The 19,337-nt window shown below is 46.5% G+C and overlaps 1 protein-coding gene across 3 annotated transcripts in view; it reads left to right on the forward strand.

The window, feature by feature from the left end:
• Window positions 1–19,337, forward strand: part of POMGNT2 (protein O-linked mannose N-acetylglucosaminyltransferase 2 (beta 1,4-)) — a 67,629-nt gene that overhangs the window by 16,977 nt on the left and 31,315 nt on the right. For 2 of the 3 annotated variants that reach the window (XM_019984928.2, XM_019984927.2), the window contains one exon: window positions 1,091–3,398. The exons of the other annotated variant lie outside the window; for it this stretch is intronic. In XM_019984928.2, coding sequence (XP_019840487.2) covers window positions 1,195–2,937 — 1,743 coding nt within the window. In that variant the 5' untranslated portion in view covers window positions 1,091–1,194 and the 3' untranslated portion in view covers window positions 2,938–3,398. Of the gene's footprint in view, window positions 1–1,090; window positions 3,399–19,337 lie in introns of those variants that run through there. 3 annotated transcript variants of the gene reach the window in all.

Below are 19,337 nucleotides of genomic sequence, written 5' to 3' on the forward strand. Positions count from 1 at the left end.
GTGCATGTGTCCCAGATGGGGCATAACGGGGGTCCTGGTGTGCAGCCTGGGACCCACAGTCACAGGCCTCCCATCCCATTTGTGCCCATGGTGAGGTGAAGTCCTTCCCTGGCAGTACCAGGGAGGTTGGGCCCCTAATGGGGATTTTCCTTGAGGCTTCTCACAACACAGCAGTTAGCTTTCTTTGCAGCAGTGTTTCATTACAAACAGCTCCAGAATTTCAGTGACATATGATAAGAAGCATCTGTTCAGCTCAGATGTCTCTGTTGCCTGGGCTTGGGTGGGTTTGCCCGGTGGTTCTGACAGTCTTCGCTCACTTTCACATCTGGGGGTCAGCCGAGCCACACCCGGCATGGCTGCAACAGCTGTGCTCCCCACATAGCTCTCTCTTCCAGGACCAGCAAGTTCGGCTGATCACATTCTTCTCACAGTAACATCCTAGGTATACAGAAGGCAAAGACAGTCACACAAGCACCTTTCAAGCCCCTGAATATGTTGTCTGTTGACACCTCATTGGCCAAAGCAAGTTATGTGGCCAAGCCCAAAGGCCAGGCACGGGGACCTGTACTCCCCCATGGAGGCAGCAGGGGAGGGAAGTGGTTGAACATTTTAGAAGGGTCTAGCCTACCAGGCAGATTCCTGTATCCACCTGCGATGCAGGAGACCCTAGTTCAGTTCCTGAGTTTGGAGGATTCCCTGGAGAAGGGATAGGCTACCCACTCCCAATATTCTTGGGCTGCCCTGGTGGCTCAGATGGTAATGAATCCACCTGCAATGTGGGAGACCTGGGTTCCATCCCTGGGGTGGGAAGATTCCCTGGAGGAGCATGGCAACCCACTCCAGTATTCTTGCCTGCAGAATCCCCATGGACAAAGGAGCCTAGCAGGCTGTAGTTGATGAGGTCACAAAGAGTCAGACATGACTGAGTGACTAAGCACATTTGGCCTACCAGATCTTCAAGTGTGCAAAACGGTGCAAGCATCCAGTGCCTCAGCGGAGGCCACACAGCGCCTGGCACTGGGCCCGTGCTTGGGGTGACTGGAGACACACCATGTAGACACCTTTTCCTTTTCCTTCTCTCCTTCCGCAGGCCTCTGCCGGTCCTCCGGGAGCCCGCAGGGATGGGTAAAGCCGGCCAGGCTCAAGCTGCTTCCCCGGGGCCGTCGTCTCTCTAGGGCCCCAGGCGGCGCTAGGATGCACCTGTCCGCCGTGCTCAACGCCCTGCTGGTGTCCGTGCTGGCAGCCGTGCTCTGGAAACACGTGCGGCTGCGTGAGCATGCGGCCTCCCTGGAGGAGGAGCTGGCCGTCGGCCGCCGGGCCGCCGACCCCGCCCCCGCCCTGCGGATCGACTACCCGAAGGCGCTGCAGATCCTGACCGAGGGCGGCACGCACATGGTGTGCACCGGCCGCACGCACACCGACCGCCTCTGCCGCTTCAAGTGGCTCTGCTACTCCAGCGAGGCGGAGGAGTTCATCTTCTTCCACGGCAACGCCTCCGTGATGCTGCCCAGCCTGGGCTCGAGGCGCTTCCAGCCGGCCCTGCTCGACCTGTCTACCGTGGAGGACCACAACACCCAGTACTTCAACTTCGTGGAGCTGCCGGCCGCTGCCCTGCGCTTCATGCCCAAGCCCGTGTTTGTGCCCGACGTGGCCCTCATCGCCAACCGCTTCAATCCCGACAACCTCATGCATGTCTTCCACGACGACCTGCTGCCTCTCTTCTACACCCTTCGGCAGTTCCCCGGCCTGGCCCGCGAGGCCCGGCTCTTCTTCATGGAGGGCTGGGGAGAGGGTGCCCACTTCGACCTCTACAAGCTGCTCAGCCCCAAGCAGCCCCTCCTGAGGGCGCAGCTGAAGGCCCTGGGCCGGCTGCTCTGCTTCTCCCATGCTTTCGTGGGCCTCTCCAAGGTCACCACCTGGTACCAGTACGGCTTCGTCCAGCCCCAGGGCCCAAAGGCCAACATCCTGGTCTCCGGCAATGAGATCCGACAGTTCGCGCATTTCCTGATGGAAAAGCTGAACGTGAGCCAGGCTGGGGGCCCCCTGGGCGAGGAGTACATCCTGGTGTTCAGCCGCACCCAGAACAGACTCATCCTGAATGAGGCAGAGCTGCTGCTGGCCCTGGCCCAGGAGTTCCAGATGAAGACCGTGACGGTGTCCCTGGAAGACCACGCCTTTGCAGATGTGGTGCGGCTGGTCAGCAACGCCTCCATGCTGGTTAGCATGCATGGGGCCCAGCTGGTCACGGCCCTGTTCCTGCCCCGCGGGGCGGCCGTGGTGGAGCTCTTCCCCTATGCTGTCAACCCTGACCACTACACCCCTTATAAGACTCTGGCCACGCTGCCTGGCATGGACCTCCAGTACATAGCCTGGCAGAACACGATGCCAGAGAACACGGTCACACATCCCGAACGGCCCTGGGACCAGGGGGGCATCGCCCACCTAGACCGGGCCGAGCAGGCCCGGATCCTGCAAAGCCGGGAGGTCCCCCGGCACCTCTGTTGCCGGAACCCGGAGTGGCTCTTCCGAATCTACCAGGACACCAAGGTAGACATCCCATCGCTCACCCAAACTATACGGCGTGTGGTGAAGGGCCATCCGGGGCCGAGGAAGCAGAAGTGGACGGTCAGCCTGTATCCCGGCAAGGTGCGGGAGGCGCGGTGCCAGGCGTCGGTGCAGGGCGCCTCCGAGGCCCGCCTCTCCGTCTCCTGGCAGATCCCATGGAACCTCAAGTACCTGAAGGTGAGGGAGGTGAAGTACGAGGTGTGGCTCCAGGAGCAGGGGGAGAACACCTACGTGCCTTACATGCTGGCCTTGCAGAACCACACCTTCACGGAGAACATCAAACCCTTCACTACCTATCTGGTGTGGATCCGCTGCATTTTCAACAAGACGCTGCTGGGACCCTTTGCAGATGTGCTGGTGTGTAGCACGTAGCGAGCGGCCTGGCCAGGCCTCCTGGGGTGGGGGCTCCTCTGCCTCGGAGACTCTGGGCCCACCAGCCCTCCAGGGTGGCTTCTGGGAATTATTTATTTATTGACCAGACCTGTCTCTGGGTCATCTCACTGCATCTGAGGTGTGGGGTTCTCAGAGCGCCTCTTTGCACAAGTGCACTGGGGCCTCCCCACCCTCTTCTCCCATGCTGAACATCCATACCCTGGAGAAGGCCAGAGGGGGGAGGAGAAAGAGGAGAGTAAGGATCCCAAAGAACCTCTTTGGCTGAGTGATCATCCTGTTCCCCACGACGTCTTTCTGGTTGGTATCGGGTTTGTGGAAACTGCTGCCAATTCTGTGGCTGCTTGGGTGGGTGTGGATGTACATCAGCTTCCACTGTCATGAAACTCACCTGTAGCCCCAGGAAGGGTATGTTTGGAACACTCATTAAATGATTATAAATATCTTGGTCAAGTGTTTTACTGGTGGTTGGGAAGAAGGTCCAGCAGCCAGTACCCAAATGCCCTCTCATCCTGATTGTCAGCTGAGGACCCATGGCAGAGGGGCGGCATCGAGGCCCGGGAAGCCAGGCCGTCTGGCTGCATTCCATCCTGATGCGGAACGGGTGCCCCACTTCCGTCTGTGGGGGGTGAGAGCCTGGAAGTAGGTGAGGAGAGGGCTGTGAGGAGGAAAAGCAGTGTCTGTCAGGGTCTGGTTAGGTTTCACTAGACATTCAGACACAGCAGACCATGCACACCTGGTGTGGGAGTCACTTAGGATGCTCAGCAGGCTGGCACGGCCGCACCACATGACTTCTTCCACAGGAGGAGTCCGCACATCGGCTCAGGGGCCATTCTCTTCCCCAAGTTACTGCTCAGGGGCGAGGAGGTGACACCCCCATCGGTAGTTGTGGGGGCTGCTTTGGCTTAGGAATCCCATAGGAACCGTTATCTTTTTTTATATATGTATATTTTCTGGAGGGATGTATTTCTCATATTTTTTTATTTGGCTGCTCTGGGTCTTAGTTGTGGCATGTGAGATCTAGTTCCCTGACCAGAGATGGAACCCAGGCCCCCTGCTTTGGGAGGTGGAGTCTTAGCCACTCAGCCACCAGGGACGTCCCCATTATCTTCTAAACAGCAAATAGGCAAGTTCCCAGGTTCCCTCAAGGAACGTGCCCGGTCATAGGAGCCATCGCACTCAGGGAGGCCTCGCTGTGGTGTCCTAACAGTTTGTTAGTTCATCCAGGGTTCTTCCAGTCCAGATCAGAGGTTTTTACCCATCCACAGTTTTGCTGAGTGTCACTGCTGACATTGAGCCTTTATCTAGCTTTCAGGAAAAGAGAGCTGGAAAATTAACTCCAGGTCAAATTTGTCCTTAGGAAAGGAGAAGGAGTTTTAGCTTTTTCTTCACAGGGAGACAGCGGTGCAGACCTGACTCCTGTGGGGGAAAGAAGGAAAAGGGGCCTGGGGAGGTGGGGCCTCGGGCTGTAGCTTGGTTTCAAGAGTTGTGCAGGCTGACCAGGAGTCGCTGAGGCAACGCTGTGGGTTAGGTGAGTATGCCAGTCACTGGCTGAAGAGTTCTTAGTCTGTAGGGTGAGGATCATACGCTGGGGTGGTTGTAAGGCATTCAGGAAATTATCTATGTAAACCTTTAGCATCACACTGGATGTCTGATATATTATTACAGGTCCAGAGTCCCATTCCCAAACCCTGAAGAGCAGATGTGATTCCAAATCTGAATTTTTAAAAAATATTTATTTGGCTGTGCTGGGTCTTAGCTGTGGCATATGGGATCTTTAGTTGTGGCATGTGGCATGCAAACTCGTAGTTGTGGTGTGTGGAATCTAGTTCCCGACAGGGACAGAGCCTGGGTCCCTGCACTGGGAGTGTGCAGTCTATGCCACTGGACTACCAGGGAAGTCCCTCCAAATTCTATTCCAGTAACCAGACACACTGGCATGTCTGCACTGAAATGGATGTATATTCACGCGGAGTGGGACATGGGTTTTGGCACCAAAACTGAAAAGGCTTTTGGTTTTCAGAGCTTGGGGATTGTTGGGATTCTCTCTGGAAGGTTGTGAATCATCCTCCTCTCCTGCTTGGAAACACCATCATTTTCCCTGGACTAGCCTTGAAGGAGTGGCGTGCTGAGGAATGGAATCAGGTCTGCGGTTCCCCCAGTGATGGTCTCTACAGAGCCCCCTCAGCCAGCTTCTTCCTTAAGGCTGATTCACCCGCAGCTAAGCAGACCCCTGCAATCCCCATATTCCAGACCCATCTCAGCTCCTGGCCTGGCAGCCTCTTCAAGGCTGATGGGAACATCCTGATTCACCATCCCCTGCTGGTTGCTTCCCTTGGGATGTCGTTCTCATACCAGAGGTGAAGGCTGCGGAAGCCTGGGGCAAGGAGCCCCAGCAAGCACTGAGGCTGAGAGTGTTTTCTGAAAAGGATAAAACGTAGATGAAGTTTCAGGTTTTGCAGAAAAGACACAGTTCACACACTGAGCAGACTTTACCAAGCAAAGAGCAGCAGGCAGGGAGCCAAACGCATGTGACTGTGCTTGGCCAGAGTCAGTTTGCTGCTCACACTCCAGGAACTGGCCCTGCCTCGTCATCAGCTCTGAACCCAAAGGGACCAGAGGAAGAGGAGCTGTCAGAGTGGCAGGGAGGGCAGTGGGAGTGCCTTTGAGTGATAGTCCTGGATTTAAGACTTGATAACACAGTTCCCACCTGGGCTTCAGTTCTGGCCCTTCCACTTACCAGCTGGGTGACCTTGGGCAAGTCACCTAACCCCTCTGTGCCTCGTGTGTGGAATGGAGAGTCATCACACTTACCATTGATGGTGGTGAAGTCAAATGCTTTGATCCATGTAAACATGATCACAATACCTAGCACGTAGTCCTCTCTCGGTAAATGCCCATGGTTATTATGTGTATCTGTATTAGTTGCTCATGTCCACCACTTTGCAACCCTATAGACTGTAGCTTGTCAGACTGCTCTTTCCATGGGATTTTCCATGTGAGAATACTGGAGTGTGTTGCCATTCCCTTCTCCAGGAGATCTTCCCAACTCAGGGATGGAACCCGGTCCTCCTGCATTGCAGGCAGATTTTTATCGTCTGAGCCACCAGGGAAGCCCTGGTTATTGTAGCTGGTACTTAGAACCATTTGTCAGGTGCTAACCATTATGTGGCCAAGCCCAGACTGAACCCCAAACTGCTGCTTTCAAGTTCAGTCCTCTGGGAAAAAAAAAATTGAAAAAATTTAAGGATATGTAAGAAAGATTTTCAGAGGCATAAGGTCCAGCACATAGAGAGGACTGTACCCCAAATTGAAGCTGTTCTCAGCTGAGGGCAGCCAAGGTGGGGCTGGGGCTCCACTGAGTTCCGTGGACTTGGGCAGAGCTGGGCTTGGAGCCACGTACACACCCACACCCCCCTTACCACCCCCCCCCCAACACCACACACACCCACACCCCAGGGAAAAAGAGGCCAGCGTTGAAGGGAGGCCTGAGGCAGTGTCTCCGCTGGGTGGGCTAGGAGGGAGAGCTGGACCCTGTCCCATGGTGGAGGTGCACTGGGCTGGCTGGGAGGGGCCACACGGTACCTGCCATGTGTCCCCCTATCTGTGCTGAATGGACCTGTCCACGTAAGGACTGAAAAGTGCTTGCTGGAAACTTGGGGCCCTGCTCATGGAGAGAAAGATTCTGGCTTGGTGTCCATAGAAGCTCTTCATACACACACACCAGCCAGCCCACCCACCCACCCGCTGAGCAGATTTCCCCTCTTTTCCGAGGCAGCCACCCAGACCTGTATTAATATAAGGGAAAGCTGCTCTGGGGCCTAGGTTAGTTACCTCTCGCAGAGCACTGGCCAGCTCCCTTCACCTAGATCACCCTCAAACTTTGTTGAGGCCTCATAGGCAAGCAGTGTGAAAATAAGACCACCCAAATGAGATCACCCAAATAGAGGCTGTTTATTCAGAGAGCCTGCTCTAACAAGGAACTCAGTAGGATTATTTGCATTCAGCAGAGACTCCAAGGCAGACTGAGAAAGCTTTCTAGTGGGAACAAGGGGAGGCTTAAGGGATGCCCTATTGGAGGCTGTGGGCTGGGGGAATTGGAGGTGGGCTAACTAGAAAAGGGGCATCCCATGTAATTGATTAGGGGAGCGTGTTTGATTTTCTCTAGTTTAACTGTGTAAATGGGGACAAAAAATGGTGAAGCTGGCAGTTATAGTCAAGTCCTGACTGTTCTGGGCTGATTACCACAGGTGTTGTCATCTGAGTTCCTGAGCTGATGGCGGCTGAGGTTGTGGGTTAGAGTTCTGTTGTCATAGATGTCTGGCCACTGTCTGTCTGTATTAATACATTGTCTCTCAGCAGTGAGACAGTATTAGTTCTTTTCTCTCCTTCCGTCTTTCCTTATTTGGCTGCACTGTGTCTTGTTTGAGGCATGCAGGATCTTCTAGATGCAGCTTGTGAACTTGGTTGCAGCATGTGGGACCTCGTTCCCTGACCAGGAACTGAACTCAGACACCCTGCATTGGGAGCGTAGAGTCTTACCCCCTGGGCCACCAGGAAGTCCCCTTAACTCTCTTTCTTGAAAAGGGCAGGTTGAGTCACAAAGGCAGAATAAGTCTTAACCCAACATGGGATCCCTTAGTCTGCCCTGGCAATGAAGTGTTCTCCATATTCCTCTGTCCATAACATTTTCTAGATTGACAGTTGTCTCAGGCTGATCTCTGACTGAGTGTAGGTCCATCAGGCAGGAGGGAGTGAAGGGACACTTCAGGCAGAAGGCTGAACAGGGGCTGTTAAAGTGGAAAATGTTTGAGTCCAGGAAGGACACCATCATTTGATAGGGTATCTAAAGAGCCTCTTGATGACAGTGAAAGAGGAGAATGAAAAAGTTGGCTTAAAGCTCAACATTAATAAAACTAAGATCGTGGCATCCGGTCCCATCACTTCATGGCAGATAGATGGGGAAACAGTGGAAACAGTGGCTGACTTTATTTTTCTAGGCTCCAAAATCACTGCAGATGGTGACTACAGCCATGAAATTAAAAGACACTTACTCCTTGGAAGGAAAATTATGACCAACCTAGACAGCATATTAAAAAGCAGAGACATTACTTTGCCAACGAAGGTCTGTCTACTCAAGGCTATGGTTTTTCCAGTGATCATGTATGGATGTGAGAGTTGGACTATAAAGAAAGCTGAGTGCCGAAGAATTGGTGCTTTTGAACTGTGGTGTTGGAGAAGACTCTTGAGAGTCCCTTGGACTGCAAGGAGATCCAACCAGTCCATCCTAAAGGAGATCAGTCCTGGGTGTTCATTGGAAGGACTGATGTTGAGGCTGAAACTCCAAAACTTTGGCCACCTGATGCGAAGAGCTGACTCATTGGAAAAGACCCTGATGCTGGGAGGGATTGGGGAAAGGAGGAGAAGGGGACAGCAGAGGGTGAGATGGTTGGATGGCATCATTGACTCGATGGACATGGGTTTGGGTGGACTCCAGGAGTTGGTGATGGACAGGGAGACCTGGCGTGCTACAGTTCATGGGGTCGCAAAGAGTCAGACACGACTGAGCGACTGAACTGAACTGAACTTTGGAAAGAACAGAGAAAAAGGAGGAAATTCAAGAAGTCAAAGGAAGACAAAGATATTAGTGATCTTAAGAAAAATATTTGAACCATCTGAAGCCACACTTCCTCTTGTAATGGCCTAAATCTTGCCCAGGATCCTTCTGTGTTCTCATGCCTGCTGAACATGCCAGGCATGAAAGTTGATTATGGGCCCCCCAACTGCCCCTCTCCCACAGTAGGCTGCTGCTAAGTCACTTCAGTCGCGTCCGACTCTGTGCGACCCCATAGACGGCAGCTCACCAGGCTCCCCCGTCCCTGGGATTCTCCAGTCAAGAGTACTGGAGTGGGTTGCCATTGCCTTCTCCACCACAGTAGGTTAGAAGCACCTTAAAAAGGTCATAAAAGATTTAGAGAAAGGCAAAGTCCCAGATGGTTTTATGGGAGAGTGCTCTCAGACCTTTGAGGAGTACATGAATCCTGTGTAGATTGTTCCAGAACATTAAAAGATGGGAACAAATTTATTTAATTACTTATTTTTGGCTATGTTGGAGCTTCACTGCTGTGTGGACTTTCTCTAGTCGAGTGCGAGGACTTCTCGTTGCGGGGACTTCTCCTGTTGTGGAGCACAGGCTCTAGGCCGCACGGGCTTCAGTAGTTGCGGCTCCCAGGCTCTAGAGCACAGGCGCAATTGCTGTGGTGCACGGGCTTAGTTGCTCCTCGACATGTGAGACCTTCCTGGATCAGGGGTGGAACTCATGTCTCCTGCCTTGGCAGGTGGACTGTTTACCACTGAGCCACCAGGGAAGCCCAAAAAGATGAAAAAAAAATTATTTCATGATGCCTGCTTAACTTTAATAACAAGACAACCATGAAACTCACACAAAAAAGAAACCTTAGATCATATACAAATATATATGCAAAGATTCTAAACAAAATATTAGCAAATTAAATCCTGTCATTTCCTAATATACTTCAGCCACATAGATTTATTCTCAAATGTAAAGCTGATTCAGCATTAGAAAATAGATGAGAAAAACTATGTTCTATAGACCTTAAAAAGGCATTTAATAAAATTCAATCCCCTTTCCTGATTTTTGAAAAATTCAGTAGGCTAAAAATAAAAAAGAAACTAACTTAACGAAAGACATATTTCAGAAACCATTTCTTTAACCCTGACAATAGTCAGTGGTGAAACTCCAGAGATGCTCTCATTAAAGCTAGGAAAAAGATGGAGATGCTTGCTGTTGTTTCTCTTATTCAGCTCTTCTCTAGAGATCCTGAGCAAAATGGTAAAATGACAAAAATAATTGAAGATAATATAACATATACACATTTGAGGAATAAAAGAATAAAATTGGTATTATTTGAAGATGTTATTTTCTACTTAAAAACTCCAATATATGCATCTAGAAATCCATCTAGAAAATGGTTAAAAGAACTCATTCTCAGTAGCAGTAAAAATGACAAATTATCTTTATTTATTTTTTTTTTGCACTGGAATATTTATTTATTTTTACTTGGCAAAAAGTCAAGTGCTACATTTTGAAAAACAAAACCTCAAACAACCAAATGCATTACCCATCACAGAAGAGGGTCTGGCAACAGTACAAAACATTCTAAAATTATTTTTTTATATAAGTAGGTTTAAAATGAGTTCTGTGAGAACTAAGAAATCTACAGCTTGTAGTTTAATAATAGAAAAAAATTAAGACAATTAAAAGATCTGTAGCATCCAGCATTTTGCTTAATTCCCTGATTATAGCACCTATGTCTCTAGGTTAGAACATGAGAATTCTAGAACCTATGGTGTATGCCTTGCAACACTATCCAGGGTGGACTTGCTGTCTCCCCTCCCTATCAGCGCCCATCACCAAAAAGAAGACAAATTATCTTTAAAATGAGCTTGTTTGTTGAGGAAAACTTTCAAATGTTACTGGAAGTTATAAAACAAGTGTATTGATAAACCATATCCCTGAAAGAGAGCACATAATACTGCAAATGAATCAAAACCATAAGTAGTCTATAAACTCATTACAGTCCCAGTCAAAACACCAGTGGACTCTTGGGGACTGTTGCAGGGGGGCGGGAGTCATGCTTTATAGATTGACACTATTATGTTAAAGGAACGCACAAAAATAGCGAAGAAGGGAATTAAAGTAGAATAAAAAGATGAAGGTATTTTACTCTACCAAATAGCAAAATAAAATCAGTGGAAGAGAAGAGAGTTTGCAAATAAACCTCTGTACATGTGGAAATTAAGTATATAGTAAGAGTATGCTTTCAGATCAGGTGAGAAAGAATAGGGGAGAATAAAACTTGAGGGGGGAGAATGAAACTTAAGTTAGATCCCTCACCTCACCCCATTCTTAAATATAAACTTTATATGGATTTAGAGTAAATGTAAATGAAATGCTGTATAAATACTAGAAGAAAACATAGATTATTTTAATAATCTTGAAATAGTGATAGCCGTTTTAAGAAGGCATACAACTCAGAAGATTTAAAGGGAAAGAGGAACAGATTTGACTACATGGAAATTAAAATTCACCACTTGGCAAGAAATTCCATAAACAAAGTCAAGAGACAAATGACAGGCTGGAAGAAAATATTTACAACAGAACTAACAACAGAAGATTGATTACACTAATTAGATTCAAAGATCCTTAACAAATTAACAAGGGAAGAACAGATATCTCAAGAGAAAAAGACCACTCACAGAAAGTAAAATAGAAATGAATAGTAAAATAATTGGAACGATAACTTCATTAGTGACTAAGTGAAATGCAGTTTTAAAAAATAGGCTTCCCTAAACCTTCCTACACTGTTGGTGGGAATATGAGTGGGGGACTGTTATGCAGCCACTATGGAAAATGCCATGGAGATGCCTCAAAAAGCTAGATTTTCATATGATCCAGCACCTTGTCTGCCTCCTGCGAAACCTGTATGCAGGTAAAGAAGCAACAATTTGAACCAGACATGGAACAACAGACTGGTTCCAAATTGGGAAAGGAGTACATCACGGCTGGATATTGTCACCCTGCTTATTCAACTTATATGCAGAATACATCATGCTAAATGCCAGCCTAGATGAAGCACAAGCTGGAATCAAGATTGCCGGGAGAAATATCAATGACCTCAGATACGCAGATGACACCATCCTCATGGCAGAAAGTGAAGAGGAACCTCTTGATGAAGGTGAAAGAGAAGAGTGAAAAAGATGGCTTAAAACTCAACATTCAGAAAACGAAGATCATGGCATCTGGTCCCTTCACTTCATGGCAAATAGATGGGGAAACCATGGAAATGGTGACAGACTTTATTTTCTTGGGCTCCAAAATCACTGCAGACGGTGACTGCAGCCATGAAATTAAAAGTTTCTTGCTCCTAGGAAGAAAAGCTATGACCAACCTATCAGTTCAGTTCAGTTGCTCAGTGGTGTTCAACTCTTTGCGACCCCATGAGCTGCAGCACACCAGGCCTCCCTGTCCAACACCAACTCCCAGAGCCCACCCAAACTCATGTCCATTGAGTCAGTGATGCCATCCACGAATCTCATTCTCTGTCATTCCCTTCTCCTCCTGCCCTCAATCTTTCCCAGAATCAGAGTCTTTTCCAATGAGTCAGCTCTTCACATCAGGTGGCCAAAGTATTGGAGTTTCAGCTTCAACATCAGACCTTCCAATGAACACCCAGGACTGATCTCCTTTAGGATGGACTGGTTGGATCTCCTTGCAGTCCAAGGGACTCTCAAGAGTCTTCCCCAACACCACAGTTCAAAAGCATCAACTCTTCGGCGCTCAGCTTTCTTCATAGTCCAACTTTCACATCCGTACATGACCACTGGAAAAACCATAGCCTTGAGTAGACGGACCTTTGTTGACAAAGTAATGTCTCTGCTTTTTAATATGCTGTCAGGTTGGTCATAACTTTCCTTCCAAGGAATAAGCAACTTTTAATTTCATTGCTGCAATCACCATCTGCAGTGATTTTGGAGCCCAGAAAAATAAATTCTCTCACTGTTTCCACTGTTTCCCCATCTATTTGCCATGAAGTGATGGGACCAGATGCCATGATCTTAGTTTTCTGAATGTTGAGCTTTAAGCCAACTTTTTCACTCTCCTCTTTCACTTTCATCAAGAGGATCTTTAGTTCCTCTTTACTTTCTGCCATAAGGGTGGTGTCATCTGCATATCTGAGGTTATTGATATTTCTCCCGGCAATCTTGATTCCAGCTTGTGTTTCCTCCAGCCCAGCGTTTCTCATGATGTACTCTACATATAAGTTAAATAAGCAGGGTGACAATATACAGCCTTGACATATTCCTTTTCCTATTTGGAACCAGCCTGTTATTCCATGTCCACTTCTAACTGTTGCTTCCTGACCTGCATACAGGTTTTTCAAGAGGCAGGTCAGTTTGTCTGGCATTCCCATCTCTTTCAGAATTTTCTACAGTTTATTGTGATCCACACAGTCAAAGGCTTTGGCATAGTCAATAAAGCAGAAATAGATGTTTTTCTGGAACTCTCTTGCTTTTTCGATGATCCAGCGGATGTTGGCAATTTGATCTCTGGTTCCTCTGCCTTTTCTAAAACCAGCTTGAACATCAGGAAGTTCACAGTTCACATATTGCTGAAGCCTGGCTTGGAGAATTTTAAGCATTACTTTACTAGCATGTGAGATGAGTGCAATTGTGCGGTAGTTTGAGCATTCTTTGGCCTTGCCTTTCTTTGGGATTGGGATGAAAACTGACCTTTTCCAGTCTTGTGGCCACTGCTGAGTTTTCCAAATTTGCTGACATATTGAGTGCAGCACTTTCACAGCATCATCTTTCAGGATTTGAAATAGCTCAGTTAGAATTCCATCACCTTCACTAGCTTTGTTTGTAGTGATGCTTCCTAAGGCCCACTTGACTTCACATTCCAGGATGTCTGGCTCTAGGTGAGTGATCACACCATTGTGATTAACTGGATTGTGAAGATCTTTTTTTGTACTGTTCTTCTGTGTAACCTATACTATATTAAAAAGCAGAGATATTACTTTGCTGACAAAGGTCCATCTAGTCAAAGCTATAGTTTTTCCAGTCTTCATGTATGAATGTGAGAGCTGGACCATAAAGAAGGCTGAGTGCTGAAGAATTGATGCTTCTGAAGTGTGGTGTTGGAGAAGACTCTTGAGAGTTCCTTGGACTGCAAGGAGATCCAACCAGTCCATCCTAAAGGAAATCAGTCCTGAATATTCATTGGAAGGGCTGATGCTGAAGCTGAAGCTCCAGCACTTTGGCCATCTGATGTGAAGAGCTGACTCATTAAAAAAGATCCTGATGCTGGGAAAGATTGAAGGCAGGAGCAGAAGGGGATGACAGAGGACAGGATTGTTGGATGGCATCACCGACTCAATGGACATGAGTTTGGGCAAGCTCTGGGAGATGGTGAAGGACAGGGAAAGCTGGTGTGCTGCAGTCCATGAGGTCGCAAAGAGTCAGATACGACTGAGTAACTGAAGCCTACTATCCAGCAGTCCCATTCTTGGGCATATATCCAGACAAAACTATAATTCAAAAAGATACATGGACCCCTATGTTCATAGCATCACTACTCATGATAGCCAAGACATGGAAACCTAAATGTCCATCAACAGATGAATGGGTAACGAAGATGTTGTACATGTGTAATGGAATACTACTCAGCCATGAAAAAGAATGAAATAATGCCCTTTGTAGCAACATGGATGGACCCAGAGATTATCATGCTAAGTGAAGCAAGTTAAAAAAGAGAAAGATAAATACTATATGATATCACTTGCAAGTAGAATCTAACATACAATGAACTTATTTATGAAACAAAAACAGGCTTACAGACAGACACAGAGGACAGACTTGTAGTTGCCACAGTGGTGGAGGGGTTGGGCAGGAATGGAGTGGGAGTTTGGGACTAGCAGACGCAAACTATTATATAGAGAATTGATCAAGAACAAGGTCCCACTGTATAGCACAGGGAACTGTATTCAATCTCCTGTGATAAACCATAATGGAAAATTATACAAAAAAGAATATATACATATGTATAACTGAATCACTTTGTTGTACAGCAGAAATTAATATAACATTGCAGATCAACTCTTCTTCAATAAAATTAATGATAAAATAGATCCAGAGGTGATTCAGATGTTGTTATCAAACATGGTCTTTAAAATTCCTGTGAATACTGTGTTTAAGAAAATAGATGAGAAAATGAATTTTATCAATTAAATGTATTTTTAAAAGAGTCCAGTGGAGATTCTAGTACTAAAAAAACATAATAAAGGAAAATAAGAGCTCAATGGGTAAGTTTAATAGCATATTAGAGACATCTGAAGAGAGAAGTAATAATAGTAAGTTAGTAGAGAAGACCCAGAAGAAATATGATGAAAGGAAATAGAAGAAAAATACGGAAAGAATTTAAGAGACATATGGGATTTAGCAAAAGGTTCAATATATATATATATAAAATTGGAAATTTGGAAGAAAAGACATAATAGCACAGAAGCAATGTTTGGAGAGAAAGCATCCAAGTATTTTCCAAAACTGATTAAAGGTATCAACTCAGATAAAAAGCATCAAGAAGCTCTATGAAGCCCAAGTAAGGCAACCTGAAATAAAACCGTGCATAGGTAAATCATAGTAAAACTGCTGTAAAGCAGAAATAATGAGAAGATCTTGAAAGCTGACAAAGGGGAAAAAAACACATTCCCTTTAATGAAGTAATATTAAGAATGATAGTTGACTTCTCAAAATAATTAATGGAAGTAAAAAAGATATCTTTAAACATTTAAAAATAAAAAATTTTTAAATGAAATAAAAAAATTTGAGTTAAATGTTAATTTAAAATTACATATATATATATATATATGCTGCTAAGTCTCTTCAGTCGTGTCGACTCTGTGCGACCCCACAGACGGCAGCCCACCAGGCTACCCTGTCCCTGGGATTCTCCAGGCAAGAACACTGCAGTGAGTTGCCATTTCCTTCTCCAATGCAGGAAAGTGAAAAGTGAAAGTGAAGTCGCTCAGTCGTGTTGGACTCTTAGCGACCCCATGGACTGCAGCCCACCAGGCTCCTCTGTCCATGGGATTTTCCAGACAAGAGTACTGGAGTGGGGTGCCATTGCCTTCTCCGATATGGCCTTCCCTGGTGCCTCTGATGGTAAAGAATCTGCCTGCAATGCAGGAGACCTGGCTTTGATCCCTGGGCAGGATATATAAACGTTAACTACAAATTGGCGCTTGCCAGGGGCATTTGCCTCTGCCTCTGCAGTTTCTGCAGCTGTTGACCTTCAGCACACCCTGAGGGGAGTTCAGGGTGGAGAGTGAGGCACTTTGTGCTCCAGGGAAACCAGTGGAACAGGTCCTTAGATAGTTAGGTATTTTTTCAGGAACTGATTTCATGATCCCAATCCTTGCATCTCCTCATGTCTAGAAAATCACTAAATCCCTTCAGGATGACAGCTTCTCATGACTAGCAGAAAACCTTTTGTAAAATACGTGCTTGATTGCACTGAATTCCCCCTTCACCGAAATCATATATATTGGCCTTCCCCTACTACCTCTTTGGAGCAGTTTCTCAAAGCTGTCTGAGGCACTGTCTCCCAGGCTGCAGTCCTCAGGCTGCCCCCATAAAGCTTAATCCCACCTCTCGCATGGTGCATCTTTTTTCCGTCGACATATATGTATATATGAATGTACTATATTCCCCTTTAAAAGACAAAGATGATCAGACTGGATTAAGGAAAATAAAGTTTCATTATATGCTGCTCAGAAGAAAGTAAAAAGAGGGAAAAAGATATACCATTGCAAAAAGTTATACCACTTTCTTTTTTATATTCTCCAAGGTCTTACATTTACCTTATAGTGCATCTTGCTTTAGTTATGGAAAGAAGTGTTTTAAAAAGATTTATGGATTCCATAATAATTAAAGACTGGAAAAGCTCTCTCATTTAATCAAAGTTTCTACATGTGCTGAAGCTTGAAAACATGCAGAAATCATCCATTGTTTTTCTGGGGGGGGGTGTGGGGGGAATCATTGAAGACAGACACTGAGGATGGGGGAGTGGGCAGGCAATAATGACTTGGACAAATGCCCCCTGGGAATGCAACTTGCTTCTGTTGAGGACCCTTGGAGTTCTCTTGATGACGACCCCTGGGGCATAGTCTTCTTTCCACAAAGCTTATACTACTCAGGAAGTACCAGTTTGGATATAAAAGGCTTTTTGGAAAACCTTTTGAATTTCCTTTATTGAAGCAGTAATGATGTCTTCATTGTGGGCAAAAGTAAAAGCCAGTATAAGCTAAAACAATTTAAAATTACCCTTAGTTTCACCATCTGAAGAGCACCACAGTTAGTCTTTTGCCGTATCATCTTCCAGACTGTTTTCCCTGTGTGGGTACATCAGCATGCAGAGTGAGGTCATACTGTGCACCTTGTTTTGGAACTTGGTTTTTTTGTCACTTGCTAAAGGTCACGACTGTCCTGGTAATAAGAAGTGTTTTCGGGAAATGACAGCAGTTCTCGAGAGAATCACAAGTAGGTTGAAGTGAGATTGCTGATTCATCTGCCTTGGCCAAAGCCACTTTCCTTTAAGTGCCTTCGAGATGAACGCTGACACTTTTAAATGGTAATTTTCTATTTTTAATAAGCCCATGGTTTTCTTTGTTGCCATGGGTGCATGTTTTTACTTTGTTAAAGATTAATATATTTTATTCCATCAGGGTTAGTCTAATTATACCATTAATGTGAGCTAATTGCTCATTCTTTCAGATCATAGGGAAATTGTATTAAGGATGTTAAAGAGACTTTAGCAATGCTTTTAGTTCAGTCCCTTTATTTTATGGGTCATAAAACTGAGGTCCATGATAGACAGAACTGGACTTGGGTCATAAAGCTTTGGTAAATGACATATTAAGACCCCAGAAATGGATTGCACGTTTTCTAAGTGCTTTTGTCTCCCGAGAATAGTGTAACCAGAAAGGTATGGGAATGTCATAACACCGTGACAAGATAGGATGTGACCAGCCAATTAAAGGCCATTCCCATCTGAAACCTCCTTCCCATTGTGGGATCTGTGCAACCACAGTAGCAACTCCAGTCATGTGGGCTGATAACAGAATAGTATCCCTGAGTTGGGCTGGGGTCCAGTGAGGTCAGGGATAACGGAAGAGAAAGAAGAGTGAGTATAAAACCATGTCCAGGATGGATTAAACTGGGGAAGTCATATTACAATCAGATGCAGGGAGAAGCCAGGAATCAGGAGCGTGTAACCACAAAAACAGAGGGGGAGGTGAGGGGCAAGGCGAGGCCAGAGGGGAAAGGTCCCGGACAGTGGAAGTGTCTTTCTGAGTGTGGTTCTCAATGAGTTGTCCTCAAGCAGCAGCATTAGCAGTGCTGGGAACTTGGGCCCCATTCCAGAGCTACTGAATCAGAGGCTCTGCTAAACATTCATCTTTTTTTTTTTAAACAAATCTGTTGGGTGATTCTGATGCACATTTAAGTTTGAGAACCACTGGTCCAACATTTTAAAATACCTGTACCTGGATCCTATCCTCAAACATTCTGATTTGACTGCTCTGGGCTGGGATCACTGATACCATTTCCCTCTCCCAAGGTTTCCAGATGTTTCCAGTGTGCTGCCAGGGATGAGACCCTCGTTATCTGGGCAAATGAAACAGAGATGGACGGGCCCCTGCCGGGTTTCCACTCTGGTTTCTCTGGGGTTTCTTTCAGCTGGTATCACCAGTGACAGATGGTTGATGAAGAAAGAAATGGCTTGTCCAGAGGCTTTTTCCTGAGGTCCATGGCCTTTCCTATGCCTTCTTTCCTTTAGCCTGCTCTCTGCAGAGCAGCACAGGCCTGTTAAAGGAGATGATGATTTTTTTTTTTAATAACCAAGAAAATAGTGCAGCAGTTACAAGTTGGCTTATTGTCCTCCTGTGTTTTCATCAATTTCCTCCTGACTCCCTATCTCTCACTTCCTTCCAGGCAGATTGATTTTCCTCTGACTTAAGTGTTTGGGACTTTGTGCAAGACTGGGAGAGGGAAGGAGCTGTGCAGAGTGGGGCAACTTCCTAGAAGACAAACACAACTCTGATTGCAGGAAGGTGGGGTAAAATCGATATGAAATCGATTATGCAAATTATGACTGGTAAGTTACCATGTGATTTGATCTGCAGCAACATAAAAATCACACGAGATCCAATCAAGGTAGAAAATCTGCGCTGAAGAAAATCTGGATGTCTTTTGCTATGGCTCAGCGTCAAGAACGATGAGTCACCCGTCTCCTGCCAGCTGGTGCTTTGCTGCCTGTACAGGATTGTTTGTGCTTATCAATGTGCACACAGCATTTACGGATCAGGGTACACAAATATCTTGCTCTCCTTCAGCATTTCAACTTTCAGTAGTGACTGCTTGCAGTCTGTGTTTCTTAATTATTTGAAAGTTCTGTGAAAATAGAAGTCCATCCCCCCGCCCACCCACCAGCAATCTCGGTGGATCCGCGTCTTCAGCAGCATCTGTATGGATCTCTCTCGTTTTCTCTATTTTTTGATCTCCCCAGATATCTTTCACTCTACCTGTCTACATTCCACGTGGCTCAGAATCTCTGGAGAGATCCAGGAGGAGGTTCCAGTGTTGCAGGGTTAGGAAAAGGAATGGGACCCCAGGAAGCAGGTATTCAGAACAAAGGACAGCAGCCCACAGCTTCAGCTCCACAACCTTTTTCCCCTCAATCTGATCACACTAAGCACCCAGACCTTGCATCTCCCCCTTTTCTTCCTAGTGCTTCTTGCTTC

The sequence above is a fragment of the Bos indicus genome, chromosome 22 (genome assembly GCF_029378745.1).
Source record: "Bos indicus isolate NIAB-ARS_2022 breed Sahiwal x Tharparkar chromosome 22, NIAB-ARS_B.indTharparkar_mat_pri_1.0, whole genome shotgun sequence".
In the NCBI taxonomy this organism is placed as follows: domain Eukaryota; kingdom Metazoa; phylum Chordata; class Mammalia; order Artiodactyla; family Bovidae; genus Bos; species Bos indicus.